Source organism: Cupressus sempervirens, chromosome 4 (genome assembly GCF_028749045.1).
Source record: "Cupressus sempervirens isolate cs-2001-9-10 chromosome 4, ASM2874904v1, whole genome shotgun sequence".
Classification (NCBI taxonomy): Eukaryota; Viridiplantae; Streptophyta; class Pinopsida; order Cupressales; family Cupressaceae; genus Cupressus; species Cupressus sempervirens.
Window position 1 is genome coordinate 361,821,273 of NC_143121.1, and position 26,988 is coordinate 361,848,260.

General features: G+C 38.2%; 1 protein-coding gene across 2 annotated transcripts in view; it reads left to right on the top strand.

Moving 5' to 3' along the window:
* The window catches only part of LOC149561564 (3'-5'-exoribonuclease family protein), a 169,039-nt gene that overhangs the window by 78,603 nt on the left and 63,448 nt on the right, over positions 1–26,988 (top strand). For both annotated transcript variants that reach the window (XM_089825190.1, XM_089825189.1), the window contains exon 5: positions 8,376–8,454. In XM_089825190.1, the coding sequence (XP_089681316.1) occupies positions 8,376–8,454 (79 nt within the window). The remainder of the gene's footprint in view (positions 1–8,375; positions 8,455–26,988) is intronic.

Consider the following 26,988-nt stretch of genomic DNA (forward strand, 5'->3'; position numbering starts at 1 on the left):
ATTGGTGAGATAGAGCATCAAACTCTTTCAAAAAGATAGGAGCTACTTGTACAAAGAACATGTAAATAGGAAGAGCCTGTACTGCCAACTTCAATAGAGTCAACCTTCCAGTAGATGAAAGCCATCTACATGTCCAGTTGCTAACCATCTTGCGGAACGTATCCAAAATCTCCCGCTGAAACTCTTTACATTGAGATCCCACAACAAGAGGAATCCCAAGAAGAAGAGAGCCAATGTTAAATCTGAGAATCCAAGCATTCCTATTCTGAATTAGCTCAGTATTAAGGAAAAAAATTGATTTTGTGATATTCCAATATTTTTGGAATGCAAGTATGTCGACAAGGAAGGAATATACCTTGCCTTTGCACATAATCTGCATTTTCACATAGTATAGAAATAATCTTATAATGGAGCCTGGCAATCACCAACACATCCATCCACCATGTAGATGACACAGCAATGATGATATCTACAAGTGAGCAAAGATGATCACTTGTAAACACTATGATAGCTAGTGAGCTATATAATGGACCAATGGCTTGATGATATTTTGTGGCAACCATCATTTAATTGTGATCATCTTGTGCACTGCATCTAGTTAGTATGCAAATGCCATTAAAATACATGCATCCATCCACAACACCATCATACATTCTATCATAGACATATGCATAACAGTTGTCAGTGTTCTACATACATATACAACAGATTTATAACCATGTCATAAATAGATACATCCATATTAATGTAATTGCGTGATCATGTGATCTCATTGTAACATGAGCTTGCATATAGAATTACATCATTGCCTCATACCATAGTTGCCTTGATCATAATCGCATCGCATTGCATTATCACTGCATAATAATATCTGTATCATAAATCACAATTGCATTAATTCATACCATAATCACATTGCATTATCATGTGTTTCCTTACTAGTCGATCATCATATTAATCACATTTGACATTGCATTATTGTGTGCTTCCACACCTAGCCGATCCACATATTAAATGCACTTGTCATTGCATTATTGTTCAACACTTAGCCTATTCTCATAATCAGGCTTGTATTAACAACACATAACCAACATATGATTAATAACAATTACTGTAATAATCATTCTGATTGTTGCGATGAGTAAAGGTGAGTCTTCATTATTATTATCATGCTGAGAGTTGACTATTCCATCATGCCTCTTCAATGGATCAAACATGTATATATGGGAGATCGTATCATTGCAAGAGTCATCGGATATAGAATTGAGAATATAAAATATATTAGCCCTCGTGGATCACTCATCGTAGAGTAGCTGATCGCTAAAAACAATCAAAGGTGTAAGTAATTATTTACATATTACATGACATCATCTCAGAAGCATAATCATATAAAGATATATCAGAGACAGCTTCTGTTGTTCAGCACATAGAGATAAAGATAAATCAGATACAGCCTGTGCAATACCACATTGTTATTGTACTAACAACCTCGATTTTGCATGTAATTCATTGTACATCAGAGACAACATTGTCATTAAATCAAACAACCTGCATATTAGTGTGGATCTATTGTATATATCAGAGACCTAATCTCAGGTTATTGAGCATATATTTCATTTGAATATTAGATACAAGCCTTATACATTGTGATTATTGTTATAAAATTATCCTTTTGTTCTGGCAGCATATTTAGAATTAATAATCATTTACTATCAGTTATCTCTCATTGTAATTTGAGCATCAAATAAGTATCTTGTTATCAGCCATTTGAATCATATTTATCATAGTTGAAAAATTCGGTTTCGGCAGTATCTTGGCCAACCATTTTTTTTGAAAATCTCGAAATCGGACAAAACTCGACGAAAAAGTTCGGCAATAAATCGATAGTTACTGAACATTTGAAAATATACAATTTCTTAAAATATTCTTATGCACACATGCATACCAAATTTGTAGAACATATAATGATTTGAGATATCCACCATATATTAATCAATGTTTTGAGTTAAACAGGAATTCATAGCAACTAAAACTAAGTAGATTAACATAGTGATAAAAATTTAGAATCATATACCAAAAAACAAGTACAACATCTAAATATAAATAAGTTCAATGCACATAGAAGTCAAACTCTATGAAACTACAACTTCTGATTACATATTAAGTTCAAGTTTCAGTATTAATGAAAACTAAAAGTAGTAATCATAAATTGCGTCTATGAGTAAAGCTCAAAAGAGATCGCTGCTGCTAGGTGGGTGGTGTTGAAGTAGTTGCTGTGGAAACATCCTCAAAAAGTGCCTGAATAGGTGCCTCAAGCTCAATGGAAGCTTCTGATGGACAACCAAGCTCGTGTTCCTCCTAATGTGCTGCCACATCCGCATTCTAGTCATCTACCTCCATGTCAAACTCAGGTAGCTGCTCATCTGTCAATAAAGGATCACCCACATGCGCATTTGCATCCTCACCATCAAGAGGAGCAATTCAATTTACTGAATATGGATCAATGCCATCCAAGTCAAGTGCTTCATATGAAGCCTGCCATTCCATTTTCTTTTCATGCAAGCAAAGGTTTTACCTCACATTAACTAAGTCATTTAGGCACTTTTGAGTTAACCTATTTCGTTTCTTTATGTGTATGTTCTCAAAAGTACTCCAATTTCTCTCGCAACCAGAAGCACTACAAGGCTGCGATAAAATTCGGATGGCAAGTTTTTGAAGATTAGGTGCTGTGGTACCATAATCTTCCCACCATAGGTTTGCAAGGATTGAAAAAACCATTTATGATGTGGTACGGTTCCATTAAACTTTAGGAGCTAAATAAATGGTATGAAAACCAAAACATATGTTCTTTTTTACCTAGTTGCAAGGTGTATCTCCTACGTTTGCAATCAGGAGAAGAAAACAATGGCCCCTCTTCCCTCTTGTAGCTCTGCAACTCATCAAGTACGAGGTCTCAAAGGCCCAAATCAACAACCAATCTTCAATTACATGTGTCCAAGCCAATTTGAACCTCTACATCTGCAATAAAAGTGATGGAGAAATAGAACTTGGGGTTGAAGTAGGTAGGCAACTGCATGAATATGTTGGTGGAGTTGTTGGTTCCACCTGATCAATTATGTTCCATATGGATCTATATTTGGTCTCATTTGACCTATAAAAGTGTTGAATGGCCTCTTTGGCTCTATCCATGGTCTCATATAGAAACCCCATGGGGTTTTTATCCCCATCCATAATTCGTAGAACCTTCACCAACGGTTCTGACACTTGGACATAAAAAATTATACAAAATCAGCGAGTGGAAATATTTCAAAATTAAATAATAAATCATTAATGAAGACTTGAAAACTTACTTTGAGGATCTCCTCCATTAGCTTTTCAAATCTAGCAACAAACAAAATCTTCACAACCTTCTTTGCTTCAGGGTTCTTGGTATAAGAACTCTCTAACCATTTCTTATCTAGAAACATGTGGCTCAAGTCTAACAATTTCTTAGATATGCTTTGCAAGTTTAGAAAATTAGTAGCAAAGCATATGACTGTAGCTCGTACAAGATCATTATTACTTGTGTGCTCTCTCATAAGACTCAAGATCCATGTATGATTGTAGATGTACTTAGCAATATTCCATCTTCAACCACCTTCTCCACCTAGCTTAGTTTCCCTAGGTCCTTAGGAGCAAGTCAAGACAATGACAAGCGCAAGGGCTTTAAAATAATGTGGGATGCCTCTTTATCAAAAGTCTACCGGTTGCCACATATGCAGTTGCATTATCAGTCACAATCTGAATAACATTAGCCACTCCCACTTCCATTACCACCTCATCCAACATGTTGTACAAATTTTCTGCATCTTTTACTTGATGAAAGGCATCAACTAATTTTAGAAATACCAAGTGCCCCCGTGAAGCAACTATAAAGTTGATGAGCGTCCTATTCCTGCCATCTGTCCACCCATTGGATATAATAGTGCAACCTTTCTGTTCCCAACCTTTTCTTTTCTCTTCCACAAGTTGATGAATGTGTTTTAGCTCACTACCTAACAATGACCCACTCACCTCATAAGGAGTTGGGAGCTTGAACTCCTTACCAGACAAAGAAATCGAAGTTACCACTTGATCCCAATAAGGACTACAGAAAGCATTGAAGGGAATATGATTGCAGATCCAAAATCTTGCAATTGTCACCTTTGTCATCTCATGCATCTCTTTGTTCCATGTAGTGCCTAGCAAGTTGCATTGAGCACCAGGAGTGTTACATGGAACCCAAAAGTTTGATAAAGACCCACCCACACTTCCCAATCCTCATATTCGAGGCCCAATAGAAGAAGCCTCTCCACCTGTTTGTGATCTTGTAGAACCAAAAGTCCCCATTGGGCTGCCATGGCCTCAAATGTCCTCTATTTTGCTGCCTTATTTTGTGCATATTTTTGAAGGCTTGTCAAAGCCTCTGCTGTAGCCTCTTCCAGAGACATGGTGCACGGTGTAATATAATTACATGAAATATTTGCAAGATGGCATTTCAATTGGCTTATGCCTAAAGTCATATGCTTACGGCAATGGGTACATTGGACTTGTCCTTTATTTGCGCCTGGGATCCCATATTTCCATAAAGGGTCCTTCATTCTGCCATCAACCATCTTGTAGATTTAGAGAACCTAACAAAAAAATATGATTTATAGTTAGAAAGCATATATAATCTGTTAAAATTTCAAATATTAAATTATATATCTTTTAGAAAACACACTTAAAAGTTAATATTGTTATATATAATAGTTAAACAAAACATCACTGTAAATTTACTAAATACTGTTGTATATAAGCCTATAAGTTATAATAATTACATAAATTGCAAAAGAAAATAGTAGTACAATAAATTTGAAATAGAGTCTATTTATTGTTTTTAAAATTTCTAATTTTTTTCTGAAAGAAAAATAATAAATTATTTAATACATTTTAGTTTTTAGTCTTTTACAAAATAAATTAAGTTCTAAACAACTTTATAACCAAATTATAAATATATTAAAGTTTACAAATATATTTATCAAATAAAGTTAAATTTTTTAAACATACATGGAATTGGAAGTGTCAAATGCTTGTAGACAAATACTCTGTAGTCTGCCCTGTTGATTGAATGCAGAGTCTAGACAAGACAAATCGTATTGCTACTTGCAAAGTCTTGACAAGTCGTCAAATGGAGGGAAGAGAGTTGTTGTCGCCAAATGTAGGGAAGGGATTGTGAAATTGTAGAGGTCGTCACCGAAAGAAACAAAAGCAATGCTGTCGCAGTCAGATATTAAACAAAAAAAACTTAACTTTATAGTCTAAAACCATTGTTTGCATCCCAAACCTAAATTTGCGACGACTTTTCAATGCTTTTTCTAGCATTTTTTTCAATTTTAGTGCAATATAACCTGTAATAATCACTGCAATTTTTTAGTTTATTTTGCCTGCGATTTTTTGTGTGTTTATTTCGGCCTTGAATTTGTTCTACGAAATATTGCAGGTTTGGTGAAATACTGCCGTTTTTTTGAACTATGATATTTATAGAATTATGGAATTTTAAGTAGTGTCTCAAACTAGATTAAAAGGGACTTTATAGATTTGGATTTAATTTTGGCCATACCCATGAATGCAATATCATCAACAAACAACAGGTGAGATTAGGGAGGCAAATTATTGTACCAGATCTAGAGGGGAATCAAGCTTTGTCTAACCTTTGATTTAATGAACCTACCAAGCCCCTTAGCTGTGATGATGAAGAGATAAGCAAGATGTGGTTCACCTTGCTCGAGACCCCTAGAAGCACCAAATAACTTAGAGGGTTCACCAAGAATGAGGTAGAGGAGACACAACTCATTACCCAATTAACTTAGTCACCATTAAATCCAAAAGCTAAAAGAACCTTTCATAAAAAAGGCCATTTAACTGTCATAAGCCTTTTCTATTCCAAGTTTGATAAACATGGCACCTTTTGAGAAGTTACTGTAGAATGAATGTGTTGATGTGAGTTCTATGCTACTACAACATGCAGAATCAAATGCTAGTATTCCAAATGAAATACAGAATCTCCAACTCTCTTGAACAGGGAAGCTCATCTGCTAAACTGTATAAGAATTGTGTGATTAAATGAGACAATCCTAAGGTTCCTTCTTATTGTGGATTTTCACTCAGTTTTGATGATGTGATATGTTGGTTACCACAAAGAGACTTATTCTATTCATTCAACGGATATCAACTACTTCAGCTACTTCCAATCAATCAGACTGTAAAAGGGAAGGGTTTTCTAAATTTAATGGAACTCTTAAGATGCAAGATAATGAATGACTTGGTGACTTTACTAGGCTTAATTTAGCCATCAATATCAACTAGGCTAGTGCAATCTCCTAAGGTATAAGATGTTAAAATTATTACCACTCCATTAACACTATCCATCAATGCATATCGGTGTGTAAGCAATAGTCTAAGTAACGCTCATAACTATGCCTTTTGACCACACTAGACAAACTTTCAATTAACAAGCAGCCAATGGTTTGGTCTAAGTGAGTTCACCAAAGATGAGCTTTACACCAAATAATCTTTTCACAAATACATGTTTGCATTAGGTAAAAACAACAACAGGAAATTAACCCCTGAAGATGATTGTGAACAAATGTCAAAGACTTAAAGGGTTCAAAAACAGTGGATGCTTTTCTTGTTGGTAGTGGGCCAGTGTCCCTCGCAGGGTTCACAACATGGCTTAACCAACTCCTATGGTTCTATAAGACTATTGGTTGTATCGGGCATTAAAAGGTCGATCTTTTGGTGCAACGACAACCCTAGCCTTTCTAACAATTGGCATCAAAGCTTGGTCACAGGTTCGAATCTTGCAAGCTACGACGAGTGACGCTGGGAGGGAGATTGTTGGTAGTGGGCCAGTGTCCCTCATAGGGTTTGCGACATGGCTTAACCACCTCCTATGGTTCTATAAGACTATTGGTTGTATCGTCTGTCCCTATCATTCATGGACCATGTTTGTATGAGTTGGACTCAGATAGGGAGTGTGATGGAAAAGTTTCTGAACATGGAAAGTTTTCTAATTAAATTGTGGTGTTTCTCAAAACGTTATGCTTATAGGTCAATAGAAGTTTGATGGAGTACATATGGTTCTAGAAGTGGTGGTTCTTCTTCTACACATTTATATAACACATTAGATTTAATGATTAATCCATGTCATTTGGGTAGATAACCAGTAAGTACCACAATTAGTTTCCTGTGCATCTTGGTGGACAGCAATGCATCATTGTGCAATTTTAATGATGTATTTTTTGGTTTGCTATTAGTAGTTTTTATTAAATATCGTTTGCTTTTGAAAAATAGTAATATATTTCCATCATGAGGGTGGGATAAGTGTGGTGAATGATAAAAATAATTTTGCTAGTTATGGTTTGGTGTTGGATTATGACATTTAAACATTAGTCTAAAGGTTCACATATGTCACTATGTGTGGTTAATGAAATCTCAAACAGGTAATGTCAGGTAGATGGCCACAATAGTCAACATGCATTCTCATATATTGTTATCTGGATGAAATATGTTGTTGTAAATGGTATTATTGTTCTAAGTTATCATTGTCCTGAATGTGTAATATTTAATGGATGAATGATTGTTTCTATAGAAAAGATCTCATGTCAAACAATGCTTATCATACAGTTCATATAGTTTGCCAAAAGATGAACAGCCAGTTCCATATTTACTGTAGCAGTTGAAGTTTCTATTTAAAAGAGTTCACTACTAAATTTGGAGTACCATTTTCTAGCTATTTGTAGGAATTAGAATAAAAGGTTGTAATCTGTTTTGAATTGCTGAATTTAGGTTGTGATTTAATAAATTAGTTGCTGGTTTAGAAGTCTATTGTTAGGAGACTTTTTATAGGGTTAGTTGCAATTTTCAGAGTCCTTTTTTTGGAGTTGTAGATGCTATAATTAAAGATGCAATGTGCAGCTTAAACAGTGCCCAGCATGCATGTTTAGAATCTAGATATATTTTTGGGTAGTAAAATCTATAAAATCCGTTGTACCCTTATTTTCTTTTTGTTTTGTATCAGAATTTGTTCAGAATTAATAGAAAGAGGTATTTAAGGTTGAAATCAGCAATTGCAGAATGATTTTAGAGTGTTCTATTTTTCCAGCCAATCTTTGAGCTCTGCTGTTTGGTGTTGTAATTACTGCCAGTTGTTGTAAATGATTTGTTATATTGAATATATTATCTGCTGCACATATATGTTTTAAAGTAAAATTTGAACTATTTTTCCGTATTTTATCATCTATTGGAAGAGATATGTAGTAATTGTACACTGGTGTTTCCTTCTTTGCCTGATCGTTATGTTCCTTCTTAATCAGCGGAGGGGAGGAGACGAATTGTCAATGGAGCTTTCAGGAGCCTTGCAGAGAAGTTTGTTGGGTGGTAAAAGTGGAGCAGGTGAATAAAGATTAATTATTTTAAGGTGTAATATTAGTAAACAAATGCTCTTTAATCTCCCCTCTCTGAATGCAAAGCCTATTTGGAGTTAGTATTTTGTAAATATGTGGGAAAAAAATGCTAATTTTCAGTACACTACTGAATGAATCCAGTATATAACCTCTAACCATGCAGCTCAAATCACTGTCTTATCCAGAGACCTCATGAACATACTACTCGCTTTCGATTTGGTTTTCAAAGGTCAAAGTTAGTCAAAGACAATATGTTATGTTGGATTTAGACATGCGGAAAATTAGTTTAGCTTTGTCTTCAAAATATGTCAGACTTAGATTGCTCATGTCAGGATAGGTTAGCTTGTTAAGCATGTAAAAAATCTGTGTTAGGTTGTTCTGGAGATCAAACATATCCAAAAATCCAAGAATCAGTAATAATTTTAAGCAGAGACAATGTCAATACTTAGTTCATCTAATTTTGAATCACAGAGCTAAAATAGTTAGAGAGTTTTATCAAAATACGTTCCAAAAAGCTTTCAATGCATTGTTTGCTACATAGTATTGATATTTCAGCAATTCATGCACAATCTGCTGAATCATCTATTGTAAAAATTTATGGAACACAAATGTTTTAATATTCTTTTAAATAATTTGATTAATTATTACAAAGAGTTTAATCTTCATATATAGAGATTGGAGAAGAAACCACCTTAGTAGATTAATATCACACCAGCCAGTGAAAAGCGAACTAAAAAGATGGAAAACATTTGCCATTAAGGAGGTTCCATTACAACTGTAAGCCTTATCTTTGAATAATAATAATCCCCCCAGTTAAGGTTTACTCGATTGAAAATATAACCAACTAAAAAATGACTATACCATCTTTCAGAAGCTGTTTTTTGAAAACAGACCATAAACTAGGTAGAGAATTTCATCAAACTTTCTTGGACCTTTGTAAAGGTGTAGGTTCCTTGCTGAATTCTTAAGTTCTCAGAGTACCATCTCCCTGAATTTATGAATCACAAACCTCTCAAACCATTAACAAATATCCATGTTGAGCTACTTCATTGGGATCCATCGATCGTCTCATAACCCTTGAAAGGGTATGATTCCCAAGATGGCAATCTCCCTAGCTAACTAGGTAATCATTCAACTTGAGTTTTATCTGTACTGGATTCCTTCTTGTTTTCAATGTGGGGGTTTCTTAAAATGCATGTAATTCATTTGACCCAGTAATCTTTCTAGGCTTCAAGAAGTGCCTGAAAACATTTTACTTCAATATACCCACAAATGAAGGCTGCTGGCTACGGTGCCATGAGAATGCATCCGGTCCCATTGTTTTTAGTTCAACTGTTATATTTGTACTATAAGAGGGTGCATTCTTGTGGCACCATAGATGACGCCTAGATGAAGTGCATGTCCTTCCAACTTTTTGATTCTGCTTCATCTGCATTTTGCTGGTTATTTAGAGCAACTCCAACAAAAAATTCCATTTCCAAAAAATAAAATAAAGCTGTATATTCTTAAATTTTACTAGCTTCTAGCTAAGATCTTGAATAACTTTAGTACATTGATTTGTATAAAAGCATCACACACATCCTTTGCAAACCACAAGGGTGGACCCCCCTCGAGCTCTCTTCTTGTCAATTGCTGGAATGGCAATGACTCTTTGTGGTCCCTACCGGGTCTCCTTCATGATGCTGTTGGTTTTGCAGATATTCTGGTTGTCATAGAGACACATGAGAGTCCTATACATCCTTTTCCCGATTTTGCAAGGTATCAATGGTTAATTATTTGCAGGGAGGAGGTACGTGCATTTGGCGGCGTTTGGGGCTTTGGGGGTGTGGGTTGTTTCGTTAGAGATGGTCTCTTTAGTGCTACCTTGTTGATCCACTTTGACATCTATGCCAGATTCTTATGGATCCGTATCAGTCCTACTAGTCAACGTTAGAGGGATATCTATATTGTTGTGTGCTACTTTCCGCTTGCCTCTTCTCCGTATGTCATTCATAGTGTTGAGGATGGGGATTTGTTCTTGGACTTGCTCGAGAGCATCCCCAAGTTTGTGGCACGTCATTTTGTTAGGGGATTTTAATGCTTGGACCAGAGATTTGTAGACTCCTATACATGACTGTTGTTTTGATTGAACTTGTAATTTTGAGATAGATCCCACTAGCCTGGGACTTTAGCGCACCTCGGAGGACAGCCAGGGGCCACTCTTTATTTTTGGCCGTCTTCTCCTCCAGCTTTGTGAGTCCTTCGACCTGGTGATTCTGAACGACCTCTCATGCTTCCATGGTTCTGAGTTGTTCACTTGTTGGCCCCATTGTGGTGGTGCTAGTGTTAGGGACTATGCCCTCACTTGTGCTTCCTTCATTCCCTTCATCTGTAGTTTCATTGTCACTCGCCTTTCCTTGGCCGACCATGCTCTCCTTAGCCTTGTGCTCCGCTTCTCACCCCGTTTTTCGCCTCCCATCTCCCATCCCTCATCGATAGCTACCTGCACCCTTGCCCGCTTCCGCTTCCTTGAGAGTGACAGTGACCTTTTCATCATCCATCTCAAACAACTTCTTACCCTTGGTGGTTTCTCCGAATCTAATCAGGTCTCTTCCATGTTCGACCTTTTGGCTTCTGCGATTTGAGAGTTTGCTCTCCTCTCCATCCCCCATTGCCCCCGCCATTGCTCGTTATGCCATAGAACTTGCCCCATGAACTTTTGGTTCGATGACAACTGAAAATCCTTCCACTGTCGCTTGTGCTCTTCTTTCTTGTCTCACTCGGTTGATATCACCAGCATGTGTCGCTTTTAGAGTCGTTTCCTCTGCTACTTCCTAGTGTCCTTCCCTTTGCAACACGTTATCTCGCAACTCGAAGTTCTTCCAGCGCACTTTATTCCCTTGGTCCCCCCCCGCCCTCCACCCTTGATCTCTGCTCCCTCACCACCCATGCCTCCATTCTCTGTGACATCCTTGGCCAACCTTCTCTCCACCTCACCTTGCCTCCCAACTACCACCTTTTCACCCCATCCAACATTCGTGAGGCCGTCAGATTCATGAGCTCCAACAGGGTGACTAATGAGGGTTTTTAGGCTGAGCTCCTTAAGCTTGGTGTCCCTATCTTGGGGTCCTTTCTTCTAGTGCTCTTAAATAAAGCGGTCTACATTGGTTTTCCTAATCCATGGTCGAGACACAATATATTTGATTCACAAGACCGTTTTGGCTTTGAACCCCAACAACTACAAAACTATCATAATTGGGCACACCTTTGCCAAGCTCTATGCTACAACGTTGAACATTATTCTTTCTAGCGAGTTTGACAAGAGAGCTTGCAGAGCTAAAGGCCAACTTGGTTTTCGGGTGGATTACCAGACTATGGATCACATCTTGACTCTACAAGCTATCACTGAGGAGGCTCGTCACTGCTCTACGAAAGTCTATTGTTGTTTTGTGGACTTCTATAAGGCCTTTGATACCTTCTCGCAGGTGGCCCCTTTCTAGAGACTGAGAGATATCGGGATTTCAGAGGTCTTATTGACAACTTTTATGAGATTATATGAGAGAGTGACAGATAGATTCAGGACATTAGAGGGTTTCACGACTCTCATTCAGAGCACTATTGGGGTGAAACAAGGTTGCCCTCTTTCCCCCACCTTGTTTGGCAATGATATGGATGAGCTTGAGTCCTTCTTCAGTGACTCCTCGCTCCCTGCTGATGGTTGCTATTTACATTAGGTCCTAATCTCCATTCTCTTGTTTGGCGATGATGTGATCCTTCTGGCCTTCTCTCTTGAGAGTATCTAGAGGATTCTTGATGACTTGGCTTGCTTTTGTAACCTTCAACAACTTTCAGTGAACTTGAGCAAGACTCGGGTTATGGTTTTCAATTGTTTGAAGACTTCGCACTTGCACTTCTATTTCCAGGGTAAGGAGATCGAGATTACCACTTCCTATGTGTACCTTGGGGTCAAGTTCTCAAGATCTCAGCTCAGTTTGAGACCCGCCATCCAGCCTGGAGTTTGTAAGGGGATGGGCTCCCTTGCTATGCTCGAGAGGCAGTGCTTTAGACATCACTTCTAGGACACTTCGTCTAAGTTGTCCCTCCTCGACTATTTGGTCAAATCGACGGTTCTTTATGGCTCAGTGGTTTGGGGGCCCTCTCTTGACTTAAATTGGGCCTCCATCGAGCGCGTCCAGACTCTGCTGCTTTGATGTATTATTAGATGTCATCGACTCATCCCTCACAACATTATTCTGGCCAAGTTCGGGGCCTATCCCTTTAGGTTGACTATCATTTTTGATCTGATTTGGTTTCTTCGTCGTCTTTGTGGCTTTGCAGACTCTGTGGGCGACTAGCATAGATACTCTTACTTAGCTTATTGTTCCTCAGTCACAGCTGCGGAGTTTGATTCGGTGCCCCATGCCTGTTGTTGGTTTGCGCAGGCTTCTTCATCTTCCTTATTGGGCTTGATCAGGATTGATATTTACCGCCTTCCTCCCTTTCCGTTCTCACTTGATGCTCCCGCTAACCTCCTCTCCTCACATTTTCCTGCCTTGCCTTGTATCTTAGAGAGGTTGTGTAGTTCCTTGACTAGATTTTGCAGCTCTTATTCCTCCAGAGAGAGGCCCTGATTCAGCTCATCACCGCTTTCTTACCTCCCTTGTCTCCAACTCGTGGAATACAACGACCATCCTGTGCCATCACTACCAGTTGTTTACCGCATAGATTAATTAAGAAACGCACACAGACAAAGAATACGAACATGAACAACAACCAGCAGAATTCTTATTATTATTCGCATATGCCCACAGTACATTACACTTCTATGGTAAGATATGATGATAAGATGAATACAATGCTTCCCGAAGGGGTTATAAATACTTTCCGAAGAACCTTCCCAAAGGTACCCGTCGGCCAAATACACTATGTCCGCTACATAACAAAAACCTTTCCGAAGGGACCCGTCGGCCGATACACAATTTCCTTTCCGAAGGGACCCATCGGCTGATACACAATTTCCTTTCTGAAGGGACCCGTCGGCTGATACACAATTTCCTTTCCGAAGGGACCCGTCGGCTGATACACAATTTCTTCCTGAAGGGACCCGTCGACTGATACACAATTTCTTCCTGAAGGGACCCGTCGGCTGATACACAATTTCTACCGACAACATCATCCCCCCCCCCAAAAAGAAAAGTCGTTTCCTGATGACAACAGAACAAAACTCAAACAACAATTACAACAATATTGATTTGCCACATCACTTTCACATTCATCTCGTTGCATCTATAGCCTTTGCTAACACAATACTGACTCCTCAAGCTGACCTTGATAGCCACCTGTGTTGCTTTCTCTGCTTCCAACTCCTCGGTACCCTGAGCCAAGTGTCGCTGCACTGCCTCCAACTGGATGATTAGCTCCTCCCGAGCTCTCTACGCATCCACCAAGACAGCCTCACGGCCAACACCTACTCTCAGTGCCTCTGGTACACAGACACTCCATGCTTGCAGCAACTTTAAGTCTTCTCAACTGGTTAGACTCCCACGACTGATATCTGCAACGACTGGGGGTCTAGGGGGCAGCACCCTCGCGGGGTCCTGGGGCAGCGCCCCGGGTGCGCTCCCTGTCGCAGTACAGGGCGGGGTCGAGAGGCAACGCCCCTTGCCGCCAAGACCAAATTAGCACTTTGAAACCCACACAAAATTGCACGGAACACACCATTTCTGTCATTTTCTGTCGATTTTACACTCTTTCTGGCAATCATTGATGCTTCCCCTTCCCTATGGCATCATCTGATACTCATTCTGAGCATTCTTGATTTGTCGACGTTTTTTTTTCCTTTTTTTTTTTTTTTTAGAAAACCTCCTGTCACCCTTCTGTGCTACCAAATAGCAAGTAGAAGCCGTACGCCAAAACCCCTCTTCAAAATCTATAATCTTGCAATCCAAATTCGTACACATGATATGCTTGAAAAATCTGTACAATCACCTCGCATTCCCAACTGCAATTTTCGTACGCTGCTTTTGTTTAAAAATCCGTACAAAAAAATGGCTCTAAAATCCGTATGCTTAATATATTTGCTTGAAAATCTGTACGAAACACAAGCTTATAACAAGCCATACGGTATCTTCCTCCAAAAATCCGTACAACAGCCTCTTGAGAATCCGTACAATTAATTTATTTGGAAAGCCGTACACCATCCTTCAGACATTGAAAACCGTACGACAGTCCTTTTTTATTGTGAAATCCGTACGGTGTTTGTGGAAACTGTACAGTGCCCCTTTACAATGAAATCCGTACGGTAGCAATGAAATCCGTACAGTGGCAATGAAATATGTACTCTGGCAGTGAAATCCGTACGTTAGCAGTGAAATCCGTACGGTGGCAATCAAATCCGTACTCCAAACATGAAATCCGTACGTTGGCTTTAAAAACCGTACTACAAGCATGAAATTCGTATGTTGGCTTTAAAAACCGTACTGCGAACATGAAATCCGTACGTCCTCCTTCAGACATGAAAAACCGTACGTTACTTCCGTTTCCCTTCAGATGAGAACCCGTACGGTGTTGTCCCAGTCTTCTTCTCTTAGTTGTTCGTCCATGGAGGTGCGTTACTTCTTTCATGGCAGACATTCAACTTTGACCTATTCACTGTGTCGGCAACTTCCTTTCCGTCTAGCATCCATTGTTTTACTGCTCCATTATCATCCACTTCCCGAATTTGATATGGTCCAACCCACTTAACTCTGAACTTGCCTGGGTTGATCTTATTCAGTCCATCATCCCTCAACGCCAACTGTCCTGGTTGAAACTTGCTACGCCTGTTCTGTGTCATCTCCATATCGCCCAGTTTGTTCTTGAAGCTCTGTACCATGGACTCCGTCAGCTGCCCCTTCTGGCTGTGAATAACACGTCCACTCCGTACTGTTGCAACTTTTATTAAACCCTTCCTCTTTGTTGCCTGTGCAGACCGTATCGTGTGTTTTCCTTGCTGTCGGTACCTTTCTGCTATATCTATGGTTCGACGTAATACTTTCTTCCTGCGCAGTCGTACAGTAGAAACTTTCTTTCTTTTGGGTTCATACTGTATGTTCTGTCCTTCAGCTTCAGTCATATCCGCGTTTTCTTCTTCGGCTTCTCTGTGTTGCTTCGAACATTCATTTCTTCCTTCGACTTCTCTGTGGTCCTTTAGACATTCATTTCCTTCGTCGGCTTCTCTGTGTTTCTTCGGACAGTCATTTCCTCCTTTGGCTTCTCTGTGTTCCTTCGGACATTCATTTCCTTCTTCTTTCTTACCTTCGTCGATCCTTAGCATATTACAACTTGGAAAGAGCTCGTAATCCTCTATCTGCCAGTGGTAAAGACCATTTACTGAATCCAGATCGTCATCTCCTTCCAATCGTAGGACTCCCTCCTGGTCGGGTTCCATAATCTGCCTCCTCTCATTGTCTTCTCCTTCAGAATCCGATGATAGAGCTTCTTCTCCAACCATCTGAGTGTGTAGATCGATGACTTACTTCCGGCCTTTGCTTTCGAGTGATAACGTATTTTTCTTCCAATCGTGCTTTGCCTTGGCTTGTATCAACCACCCCTGGCCCAAAATGACATCATATCCTCTCCGCTTCAGTGGGATCACGACAAAGTCCAACAAGAACGGTTGTGTTCCAATCGTCATTGGTTGCGCTGTGAGTACTCCCAATGGCTTGATTCCATGTTGATCGGCCGTTAGCAGTTCAAATGTAGGCGGCCATAATGTCGGCTGTCCCAACTTTTTCCAAGTTTCTTCAGGCAACACATTGACACCAGACCCTCCGTCCACAATTGTTTCCGTCAATACAGTCCCGAGAATTCCCATTTCAACAACTGCAGGATGGCGTCCGGATCAGAGGGCTAACAACATCGGATCTTCTGCACTTGCACCACTTTCCTTCTCCTTTTTGTCCACTGTACTTGCTCCACTTTCCTGCTTCCTTCCATGTTCTCCTGGTAGTTGAGCAGCGGGAACGATGTTTGTGAGTGCCGATCGGAGTTGAGGCATAGTGAGCAACAGATCACTTATCCTAACAGGTATCTCGGCTTGCAAAATTTGCCGTACAATGTTCTGTTTTGCGCAGTTCCGCACGGAAGTACTCGGCGTGTCCTTCAGGTGTGTCGTTTCTGCCTGTGTTGTTTTCTGGATCTCTACCTGTGCTTCCTCCAGTCTCTTCTTTTCTTCCGTCGGGTCGGGGTACACTTTCGCTTGCTTCTGTGTGATGGCCAAAACCTCTTTTTCGTCCGTCCCGACGGTGATCAAGTTTACTCCCGACTTCGGACACCTAGCATCTTCATGATCACTAGGTCCACACCATTTGCATAACAACTTCGGTGTGTTCGCCATTGTACACTCTCGGGCGAAGTGACCCCATAGATTGCATGCGTGGCATTGAACAATCGGTCGACCATTCGCATCGTACTGAATTCGACTCCTTCCTCTGTTGTTGTTGCCACCATTGTTGTTATTGCTGTTGTTGTTTTGACCGCGCCGGTTGTTTCTGTATCCACCTGATGTGGCACCTTCCATACTGGTGTTCCTGTTCCCTCCTGACGGGGATGCCTCCTGTGACAGGAACACTTGTTGCGGTGTTCTTGTTTTTAAATTGAAAGGGCATTCCTTTACCGAGTGTCCCAAGATCTGGCAGATTTCACAAAATTGATCTTTCGGGCAGGATCCCTTCGTATGGCCTTCTTTCTTACACTCTGTGCACCATAGGTCATTGCCCTTAGTCTCCTTGTTCATGTTTTTGAATTCCTTCATCATCCGAATCATGTCCTTCTGGAGAGCACGGACCTTCTTGTTGCTTCCCTCGTCATCGTCGCTGCTATCTTCTCCTGAAGGGTCATCGTCATCTGAATCCAATGAGCTGGTCTTCTTCTTCTTTGTCTTCTGGTCACTTTCGAGGTTCATTGCCCGATTGTATGCTTCAATGTATGTCAATGGTGGCACGATCTTCATCTTTTTCCACAACTTCGGGTGAAGGCCTTCAATGAACCATCTTTTCTGGAGCCCATCTGCCGGCTTATTCTCCATTTTACTGATTAAGTCCTTCAATCTCCTAGCAAAGACCTGTACTGTTTCATTCTTCTTTTGCTTGGTATTGAATATCTCCGCTACAATTTCATTATCGTCACGGAAAAGTTGAAATTCTGCGATGAACTCCTTCTTAATGTTATCCCAACTATTTAATTTCTGTGGATCAGCATCAGTAAATCAATCAATCGCAACACCCCATAGGGTAGCGGGAAATTGTCGGATCCATTCGTTTGTATCTGTTATGCCATTTGCCCTCCAGATCGTTTCACATGTTTTACAATGTCGAATGGGATCAGCTGCTTCATCACCATCAAACTTAGGCAACTTTTCCTTCGGACCTGCCATTATCACTATATGTTGAGAGTTTTGTTGTGTACCTGTGCTGTTTTGCACTCCCGCGCTGTTTTGAACACCCGCGCTGTTCTGAGCTTTCGTGCTGTTTTGAACACCCACGCTGTTGTGCACACTCGCGTTGTTTTCTACACCCGCGCTGCTTTCAACACCCGCGCTGTTTTCTGCTTCCACGCTTTTCTGTGCTTCCGCGCTGTTTGGTGAAGAAGAGGGTTCGTCAACCGAAGCTGTCCATTCCAGAAGTATATCTCGGACGAAGAGGTCACTCCGTGCTCATGCTCCTTCGGCACTCTGAGCCGTGCGAGTCGATCTCCTTCCGTCAGGATTCTCTTCCCGTGGCGTATGCAGGTTCAGAAACTCCTCCCTCGCTTCTTCCACCAACTCAAGCCGTTGTCAAGTCTCCTTCAACAATCCTTCGGCACTCTTGTTCCCGTCGACAATCTTTTGGAATCTCCTTTGGCGCTCTATCTGCTGAGCCAAAATTAAATTTTCCTGCGCAACGCGTATGTCATCTTTTTCCTTCAGCTTATTCTTATCTTTGTTCAACTAATTCGGCATTTAATTCATATCCGCCTGCCTGCGTATCAAGTCCATCGGGCAACAGCGCCAAATGTTTACCGCATAGATTAATTAAGAAACGCACACAAACAAAGAATACGAACATGAACAACAACTAGCAGAATTCTTATTATTATTCGCATATGCCCACAGTACATTATACTTCGATGGTAAGATATGATGATAAGATGAATACAATGCTTCCCGAAGGGGTTATAAATACTTTCCGAAGAACCTTCCCAAAGGTAACCGTCGGCCAGATACATTATGTCCGCTTCATAACAAAAACCTTTCCGAAGGGACCCGTCGGCCGATACACAATTTCCTTCCCGAAGGGACCCGTCGGCTGATACACAATTTCTACCGACGACACCAGTCACTCGAAATCAATGAGGCTTCGTAACAGTTATTCGTTAGCGACACTCCCTAGTAGTTCTGGACAGTAGCTATGGGCCCTTGTTCCCCCTAGTCCATAGCCATCAATGCTTGACTTCTTTTAGTCGAGGAAGGACCCCTAGTCCTTACGTCATTGGGTTGTTGCTCCTTGCTTTTTTCTTTCTTTCTTTCTTTTCTGTTTGCTCTTTTGCTAGCACCATTTGATGCTCTTGTCGCTGGCTGTCTTTCTTCTTGTACGCTTTTCAGTCCCACAGACCCTTGGGTGGTCTTTGTTGGACATTAATAAATTTATCTTATCTAATTGATTTCCACAAGCTAGCTGATCTGAATTATTTTTATAGAAGAAACGCTCGAAACTTTAAACATCACGAATCCTTCACATGCAAGTATGTGCAAAAAGATGCAATGATATGGAAGTAACACAATCATGCAAGTACATGCAACTGACATGCAAGTTATTTTGCATGAAAGTTCCTACACGATTCTTTGAAAAAAAATCTGCCCATACGAAAATGCCGATTAGTGATTTTTCTTTGAAACCCTAAATTTTTTCCAAAAACAAATTAGGCCACAAATTATACTAGTAATAGCTTGTAATTTTCACGTTTTGGTGCAATTGCTAGATTCATGTGACCCCTTGCATTAATACCATATTCTCAAAATTAATAGAACACAATCTTTTAATATTCCATTAAATAATTGGATAATTGTTATAAATAGTTTCGACACCTAAAATAGAGATTGGAGAAGAGAAACCACCCAAACAGATAACCATTACATTAGTCGCTAAAAAGCAAACTGAAAAAAAAGAGAAAGAAAACACTTGCCCCCAAGGTGGCTTTATTGCAACTCTAGGCCTAAACTAATATTATTCTATATCATTTACCACAAGTTTCAACTTCTTTTCATTAACTTGAGAATTGGCCTCCATTGTTCTCTAGGATAACTCTATTTCTTTTCAGTTCTTGAGATCTAAATAGTCTTGTAGCTTTTTTGGGCTTTCACCTCACTCATGAAATATTCACTTTAATCCCTTTTCCACACATTTCAATTCATAATATAATCAGATTGTTGAGTTTCTTAGATGCACTTTATAATCATTCATTTTCAACATGCTACCTCATATTCTTCTTCCTTAGGGCCCCGTTTGGTTGGGGAAGATGAATTTCTCTCATAACCAGGTTTTCGAAAACCTGGTTATGCGTTTTAGGAAGATAGTTGGACCGTTTGGTTGACACGGAAGATGAATATACAAATCCATATTCTGCGTTTGGTTGCCAATTTAGAAATTGGAATTGGAACGGAATATGATTGGGAATATCTTTTTCTTGCGTTTGGTTGTTCATTTTCGAATTGGAAATGGAATTTGATGTAAATTTTTTTTATCTTATTTTATTAGTGGAACACAAGGATCATAATGAGTAAGGTATTAATATTTATGATTTAATTTATTTATAATTAGACTACATTATTATTATTTTTTATTCTTGAATATTTGCAGTTTTATTTTGTTAGTCAAGAATAAATAAAATGATTATTATTTTTTATTTTAATTCTATTTATTAGCAAAGAAAAGTAAAAATTAATCATACTTGCAATCATTTGTACAAAGTTATTTTTTGTCCCATTGTTGGGAATTGTGATCATATATATTATATATTTTTGAAAAATTATATAAGAAAAATTTATTGTCGAATTGAATTTATTGTCAAGTTCATCCGAACTTGATAATTGTCGAACTCGAACTCAAACTCGAACCTTGTGACTTAGCCGCTAAATATGTGTGTTTGTGTCCTCCCTCTGTCCCTCCCTATGTTTGTGTTGATCTACGTGATTTGGCAGAAGGATTGGACACAATAAATGTTGTTTATGCAGATGAATTATTGCCTACACTATATGAGAATTCTCGCATCTCTCAGGACTAGTTGTCGACACAGAGAGGGATTGTGAGGCGTGCTGTGGCTCTTGGTCGGTATCTTCAGAATCCATTGGCCATGGTTGCAACATTATGTAGTCCTGGCAAAGAAATATTATCATTGAAGCTTCATTCACTGGAACATTTCCTTACTCCAGATGAAAAGTATGAAGCTGTTGAGCAGGTAATGGTTACAACAACCAATTGTAGAGGCTATGAAGTGACTTGTCTTTATAAATTCTATTGGTTTTTTTAAGGGTTAGAGGGACTGGACAAGCAGCTTCTGGAAACCATGTTATGGATCCATTGGATGATACTAGAATTGATCCAGAGTCATATGAACTTGCCAAGAAAATGGCTAAGGACATATATTGTGAAGAAGTTGGACATGATATAGATGATATGGATGAGGAAACACAAGAAATGGCTATTGAGCATGTCAAAAAAAATCTTGATCTATTAAATGCCCTTGATATTGATGAATATGCTAGAAGTGTGGAGCAACGGACATCCAATAAAAAGCGGGAAACCCTTGTTGACATAAAGAGTGAATTATTACATGGATTTAAGGATTTGAGATCGCCATATAAAGAGCCATCCCAGGATGAGGAATTTTATCTGTTGACTGGAGAAAATGAAGAGACCCTGTCAGTGGGAAAAATTGTCCAAGCAACAGCCCACAGAGTCCAAAATCATCGTATAATTTGTGATCTAGAATCAGGCTTGACAGGAATAATATTGAAAGAGGAGCTTTCTGATGATCTAGATATAGATCCTGTAGAAAAAATTGCAGAAGGCAGCATCCTTACCTGTTGGGTGAAAACTATGACAAAAGCGAAGTACCTAGTTGAGTTAACTTGGAAAGAGAGTTCACTGAAGAATGATAACTATTAGGGTGAACAGGATAAGGATAAGGAGGTTAAGGATCCATATTTTGCGGAAGAGGATTCCATTTCACGAAGTGAACATTAGAATGAAACCATTAAGTTCCTAGCAGATAAAGAGCCAGGGGAGAGTATTATCTGTCCAAGCTTGAAAGGACCTACTCACTTGATTCTAACATTGAAAATATTCAATGGAGTTTATGCACACAAGGATATTGTGGAGGGAGGAAAAGACCAAAAGGATTTTGCTAGCTATCTTTGACTTGGAAAATGCTTTCAATTGGGGAGGAGACATTTGAAGATCTTGATGAGGTCATAGACAGATATATATTCAAGAGAGGATAAGATATTTCAGTATTTTGTTCTACTGTTTGGTGAGTCATAAAACACACATCAACAGACACCTTTCTACAGATGCAGGAACACACAAGCTCCTCTCTCTCTCTCGCTCTCTCCCTCGCTCCCTCCCTCCCCCCTTCCTATCCTGCACTCTCTGCCCCTCTATGTATCTCTCCCTTTTAATAAATTTATTAAGTTAGTTAATTATTCAACAAAATATGCAACTAAAATTTTACGTGAAATATTATATAGGAAAAAATATACCATTTTACATTCACATACATTAAACATTTGATGATAACTTTAACAAGAAAAATGATGCTTTGTCAATAATTGCTCTTAAAAAATGTGGAATTTTGGCTACATAGATTTTACATGCAATTTAAAAAAAAAGATCATGAAAATCATTAATCATATAAATCATATTTTAACATCGTGAAATTCTGATAATGAATTTCACATAATTACTACAATATGAAAACTTGCTAACTAGATCACATATCCATGAACAATATGAAAACTTGCTAAATTGATAGAACAATATCCATGATTTGAATGGTGGTGTGAAAACACACCGTTAAATATGAAAACACTGAGAAATCCACGATGTATGCCCTTATGCTCCACATTCGACGGCAACCCTCTCATGCTGCTCAATCTTCCCATTATTGTCTGTATTGTTAGATGGTCAATCCTGCATATATGAACTAAACATGCTTGAAAAATTAAACCTGATTATTTTTTTGATGGAATACACCAAGGAGTGGTATTAGAAATATTGACCGTTTACAAACACAGTAAACAATCATCAGATAGCTCATTTTTTATCAGCATGTGTGGTCTATCAGCATGTGTGGTCTTGCAATATCAACAAATCAAGAGCAATAAAAAAATACAAAAGAAAGACACTTTATCAATACCGTTGACAATCTTGTCAAGAAGCACGTACATAGGAAACCAAATTGTGGAAAAAAAAACAAGAAATTTAAAAAATATCCAAGTAAATTAGGAATATACATATAACATGGGACAGAATCATGACTGTACAATCATCTACTAAAAATCCTCAATACTTTTGATAATCTTGTCAACGAGAACATACATAGGAAATCAAATAGGAACAAAAAGACAAGAAATAAAAACATATGCAAGCAAATTAGGACTATAGATATAACATAGGACAGAATCATGAACTATACAATCATCTAGCAAATCACATTTCTATATGCTTTCAAGTTCTAGAATTGAGCATTCATTATTTGCCACTCCTCGTGTATTCCACGTATGTATGGTTCAAATATAACTCTAATTAACAATGCAATGAACAACTATACCAAACGTTTACAAGATCATAAACTACGCGTTGTGAGAGATCAATGCAATATCATTAAACAAAGCCAACTAACCATCTGGAATTATTTCACATGCCAATCGTGTGAATGCTAATGAAATGAACAACTAAACTGTGTTGACCAATGCCAATCATGTCAATGAAATGGATGACTAAACTATGCATAGATCAAGTATGTATACATACGTACATACATGTGTGTACATACATACACACATACATACATACATACATACATACGTACATACATGTGCGTACATACATACGCACATACATAGATACATGCTTAGCAAAATAGTAAAAATGCGCTTAGTAATGAGTTCCAGTATAGTGTTGTGAGAGATCAATGCAATGCATAGATCAAGTATGTATACATAAGTACATACATGTGTGTACATACATACATACATACGTACGTATGTACATACATGTGTGTACATACATACTGTTTGTTTCAAATCCGTTTAGCAAAATAGTCAATATGTGCTCACTAATGAATTCTTGTATAGTGCTGTGACAGATCAATACCAATGAAATGGACAACTAAACTTTGTAATAGTTTCTTGCCAGTAATGAGTTCTAGTATAGTGCTGTGAGAGATGAATGCAATACCATATAAATAGAGCCAAGTCATAAACTATGTATAGATCAATGACAATCATGGCTTTTATCTAGACATAATCAATATGTGCTCAATAATGAAATTTACAAGTATATCAATAGCTTTTATCTATACATAGCTGACCTATACATAGTTTATCATGGTTCTATTTCTATCTGCTATCTGCTTAGCAATTTAGTCAATAGATGTGGTAATTGTTTGTTTCAAATCTATTTAGCAAAATAGTTAATATGTGCTCACTAATAAATTCCAGTATAGTGCTGTGAGAGATCAATACCAGTGAAATGAACAACTAAACTTTGTAATAGTGTTTGGCTGTTTGTTTCAAATCTGTTTAGCAAAAAAGTCAATATGTGCTCAATAATGAATTCTAGCATGTGCTCATGTGATTACTTGTATATATCATAGTGCCAATCATAATAGCAAAACATGGAAATCATGCTTTTATCTATACATAGTTGACCTATACATAGTTTATCATGTTTCAAATTTGTTTAGCAAAACACTCCAATATATGTTGTAACAGTTTGTTTAGAATCTGTTTAACAAAATAGTAAATATATGCTCACTAATGAGTTCCAGTATAGTGCTGTGAGAGATCAATGCAATACCATTAATCAAAGTGAATCATGCCAATGAAATGAACAACTAAACTATGGATATATTAAGTATGTATAGATCCATGCAAAATCATTCAACATACTTATGAGATCATAAACTATGTACAGATCAATGCAATACCATTAAACACAACCAACTCATAAACTATGTATGGATACATGGAAGATCAATTACAATCATGGCTTTTATCTATACATAGTTGACCTATACATAGTTTATCATGGTTCAAATCTGTTTAGCAAAACAATCCAATACATGCTGTAACAGTTTGTTTAGAATCTGTTTAACAAAATAGTAAATATATGCTCACTAAGGAGTTCTAGTATAGTGCTGTGAGAGATCAATGCAATACCATTAATCAAAGTGAATCATGCCAATGAAATGAACAACTAAACTATGGATATATCAAGTATGTATAGATCTATGCAAAATCATTCAACATACTTATGAGGTCATAAACTATGTACAGATCAATCAATACGATTAAACGCAGCCAACTCATAAATTATGTATGGATACATGGAAGATCAATGACAATCATGGCTTTTATCTATACATAGTTGACCTATACATAGTTTATCATGGTTCAAATCTGTTTAGCAAAACAGTCCAATACATGCTGTAACAGTTTGTTTAGAATCTGTTTAACAAAATAGTAAATATATGCTCACTAATGAGTTCTAGTATAGTGCTGTGAGAGATCAGTGCGATACCATTAATCAAAAGTGAATCATGCCAATGAAATGAACAACTAAACTATGGATATATCAAGTAAATAGTCAATTAAATAGTCAAAATGTGCTCAATAATGAGTTCCAATATAGTGATGTGAGATCAATATAGTTTCAGTTTAGTGCTATTAGAGATTAATGCAAAACCATTGAACAGAGTAATCATGTAATATAAATCATTGCAATCCAGTCAGTAGCTACAATAGCTAATCGTACCAAATGTCATTGCAATCCACTCCACTCTCTCTGCCTCATCCATCATCAAGAACCCTTTGGCTCTTTCACGTTGAAGCACGAAAGTATCATGTGCTTTCACGAAAATTGCTCGACTCAGTTCAGGGACAGCTTTGAGAGTAGTATATGCAACACTTAAAATATTATCGTCTTCAGGTTTATCCACTTTTACAATCTGAGGCTTACCGAGGCCATCTTTCAGTTCCTTAATAGTTTCGCATATCACATCCAATGATGTAGCCAAAGATGTCTTCTTCCTCTTTCCCCTCCTTGATGATGATGGTGGAGGAGTCCCTTTAGCACTTGCACTGGACTGATTGGAATGATATAACTCTTCATCAATATCTGGTTGGCTGTCAAGAGGTGTACCACAATTGGTATCATCCTCATCAAGCACGTTAAATGCATCGTGCATAGGGTGCCCTTCTTTAGCATCAAAGGGCGTTGTAGATGTGAACCCTTCAGCAATGTCATTGCCGAAAATTACACCCAACTCATTGAAATATTGGAAAGGTGACCTCTTATACATTTTTGCATTTTTGAATTCTCTCCTCTACATGTAAGTATTAATAGATGGATTAGGTTGTAAGTTTTTCATTATTAAAATAAGAAGGGAAAATTTCTTCAATGAAAAGAGTACAAAGATCATCCTACGTTCAAAATGTCATCCCACACTGAATCCTCAGCATCCACAGTTTGAGTTTCTTCAGTCCAAGCTAACCCACTTGTATTTTTCAAGTCCTTGATTACTTTATATCCTACTTCTCATGGTTTCAGCTTATTCTTAAAATGATCTCGTGATAGATTCAAGTTCATCGCTTCATTGAATGTCCTCTCTATCACAGTCCACGCCTCTTTTTTAAACTCACCTTCACCTTTCCGTCCAAGATGGACTTGTTCGAGGAGCAAGTCTAGAAACTTACATTCCACTGGTTTTGTCCACATTTTCTTCTTTGAAGAAGAAGATTTGTTGCTCACAGCGAGGGATCCATCTATATTACTCAAAGTAATGGGAGAACACATTTGGTTCACATGATCAGATCCGTCCATGCTCATCATGAGCTCGGTATATGCCATTGTGTACTCCTTCCTGTATTTCATTTAAATTTGAAGGTGGAAAACTTTAACTATCAATTTGTAATACATCATAATGGAATGAGGCTAACATATTGAATAGGTAAACGTATTACGATTTAAAGTAATCATATGACTGAAATTGAAAGTTATTGCTCTTTAAATTTAAATGGAATGCAACAAGCAGTAACATTAGAAAAATAGGATTTTCAGTGAATTCATTGTTCTCTTCTTACTAGTGGGCTTATGATCTTCATCATTTGGTACTCCTTTCTGTATTTCATTTAAAATTGAAGACGATAAACTTTAAATATCATTTTTTAATACATCCTAATGCAATAAGGCTAACATTTAATAAACTTGAAAGCATTTAACTGAAGATGATAAACATTATTCAA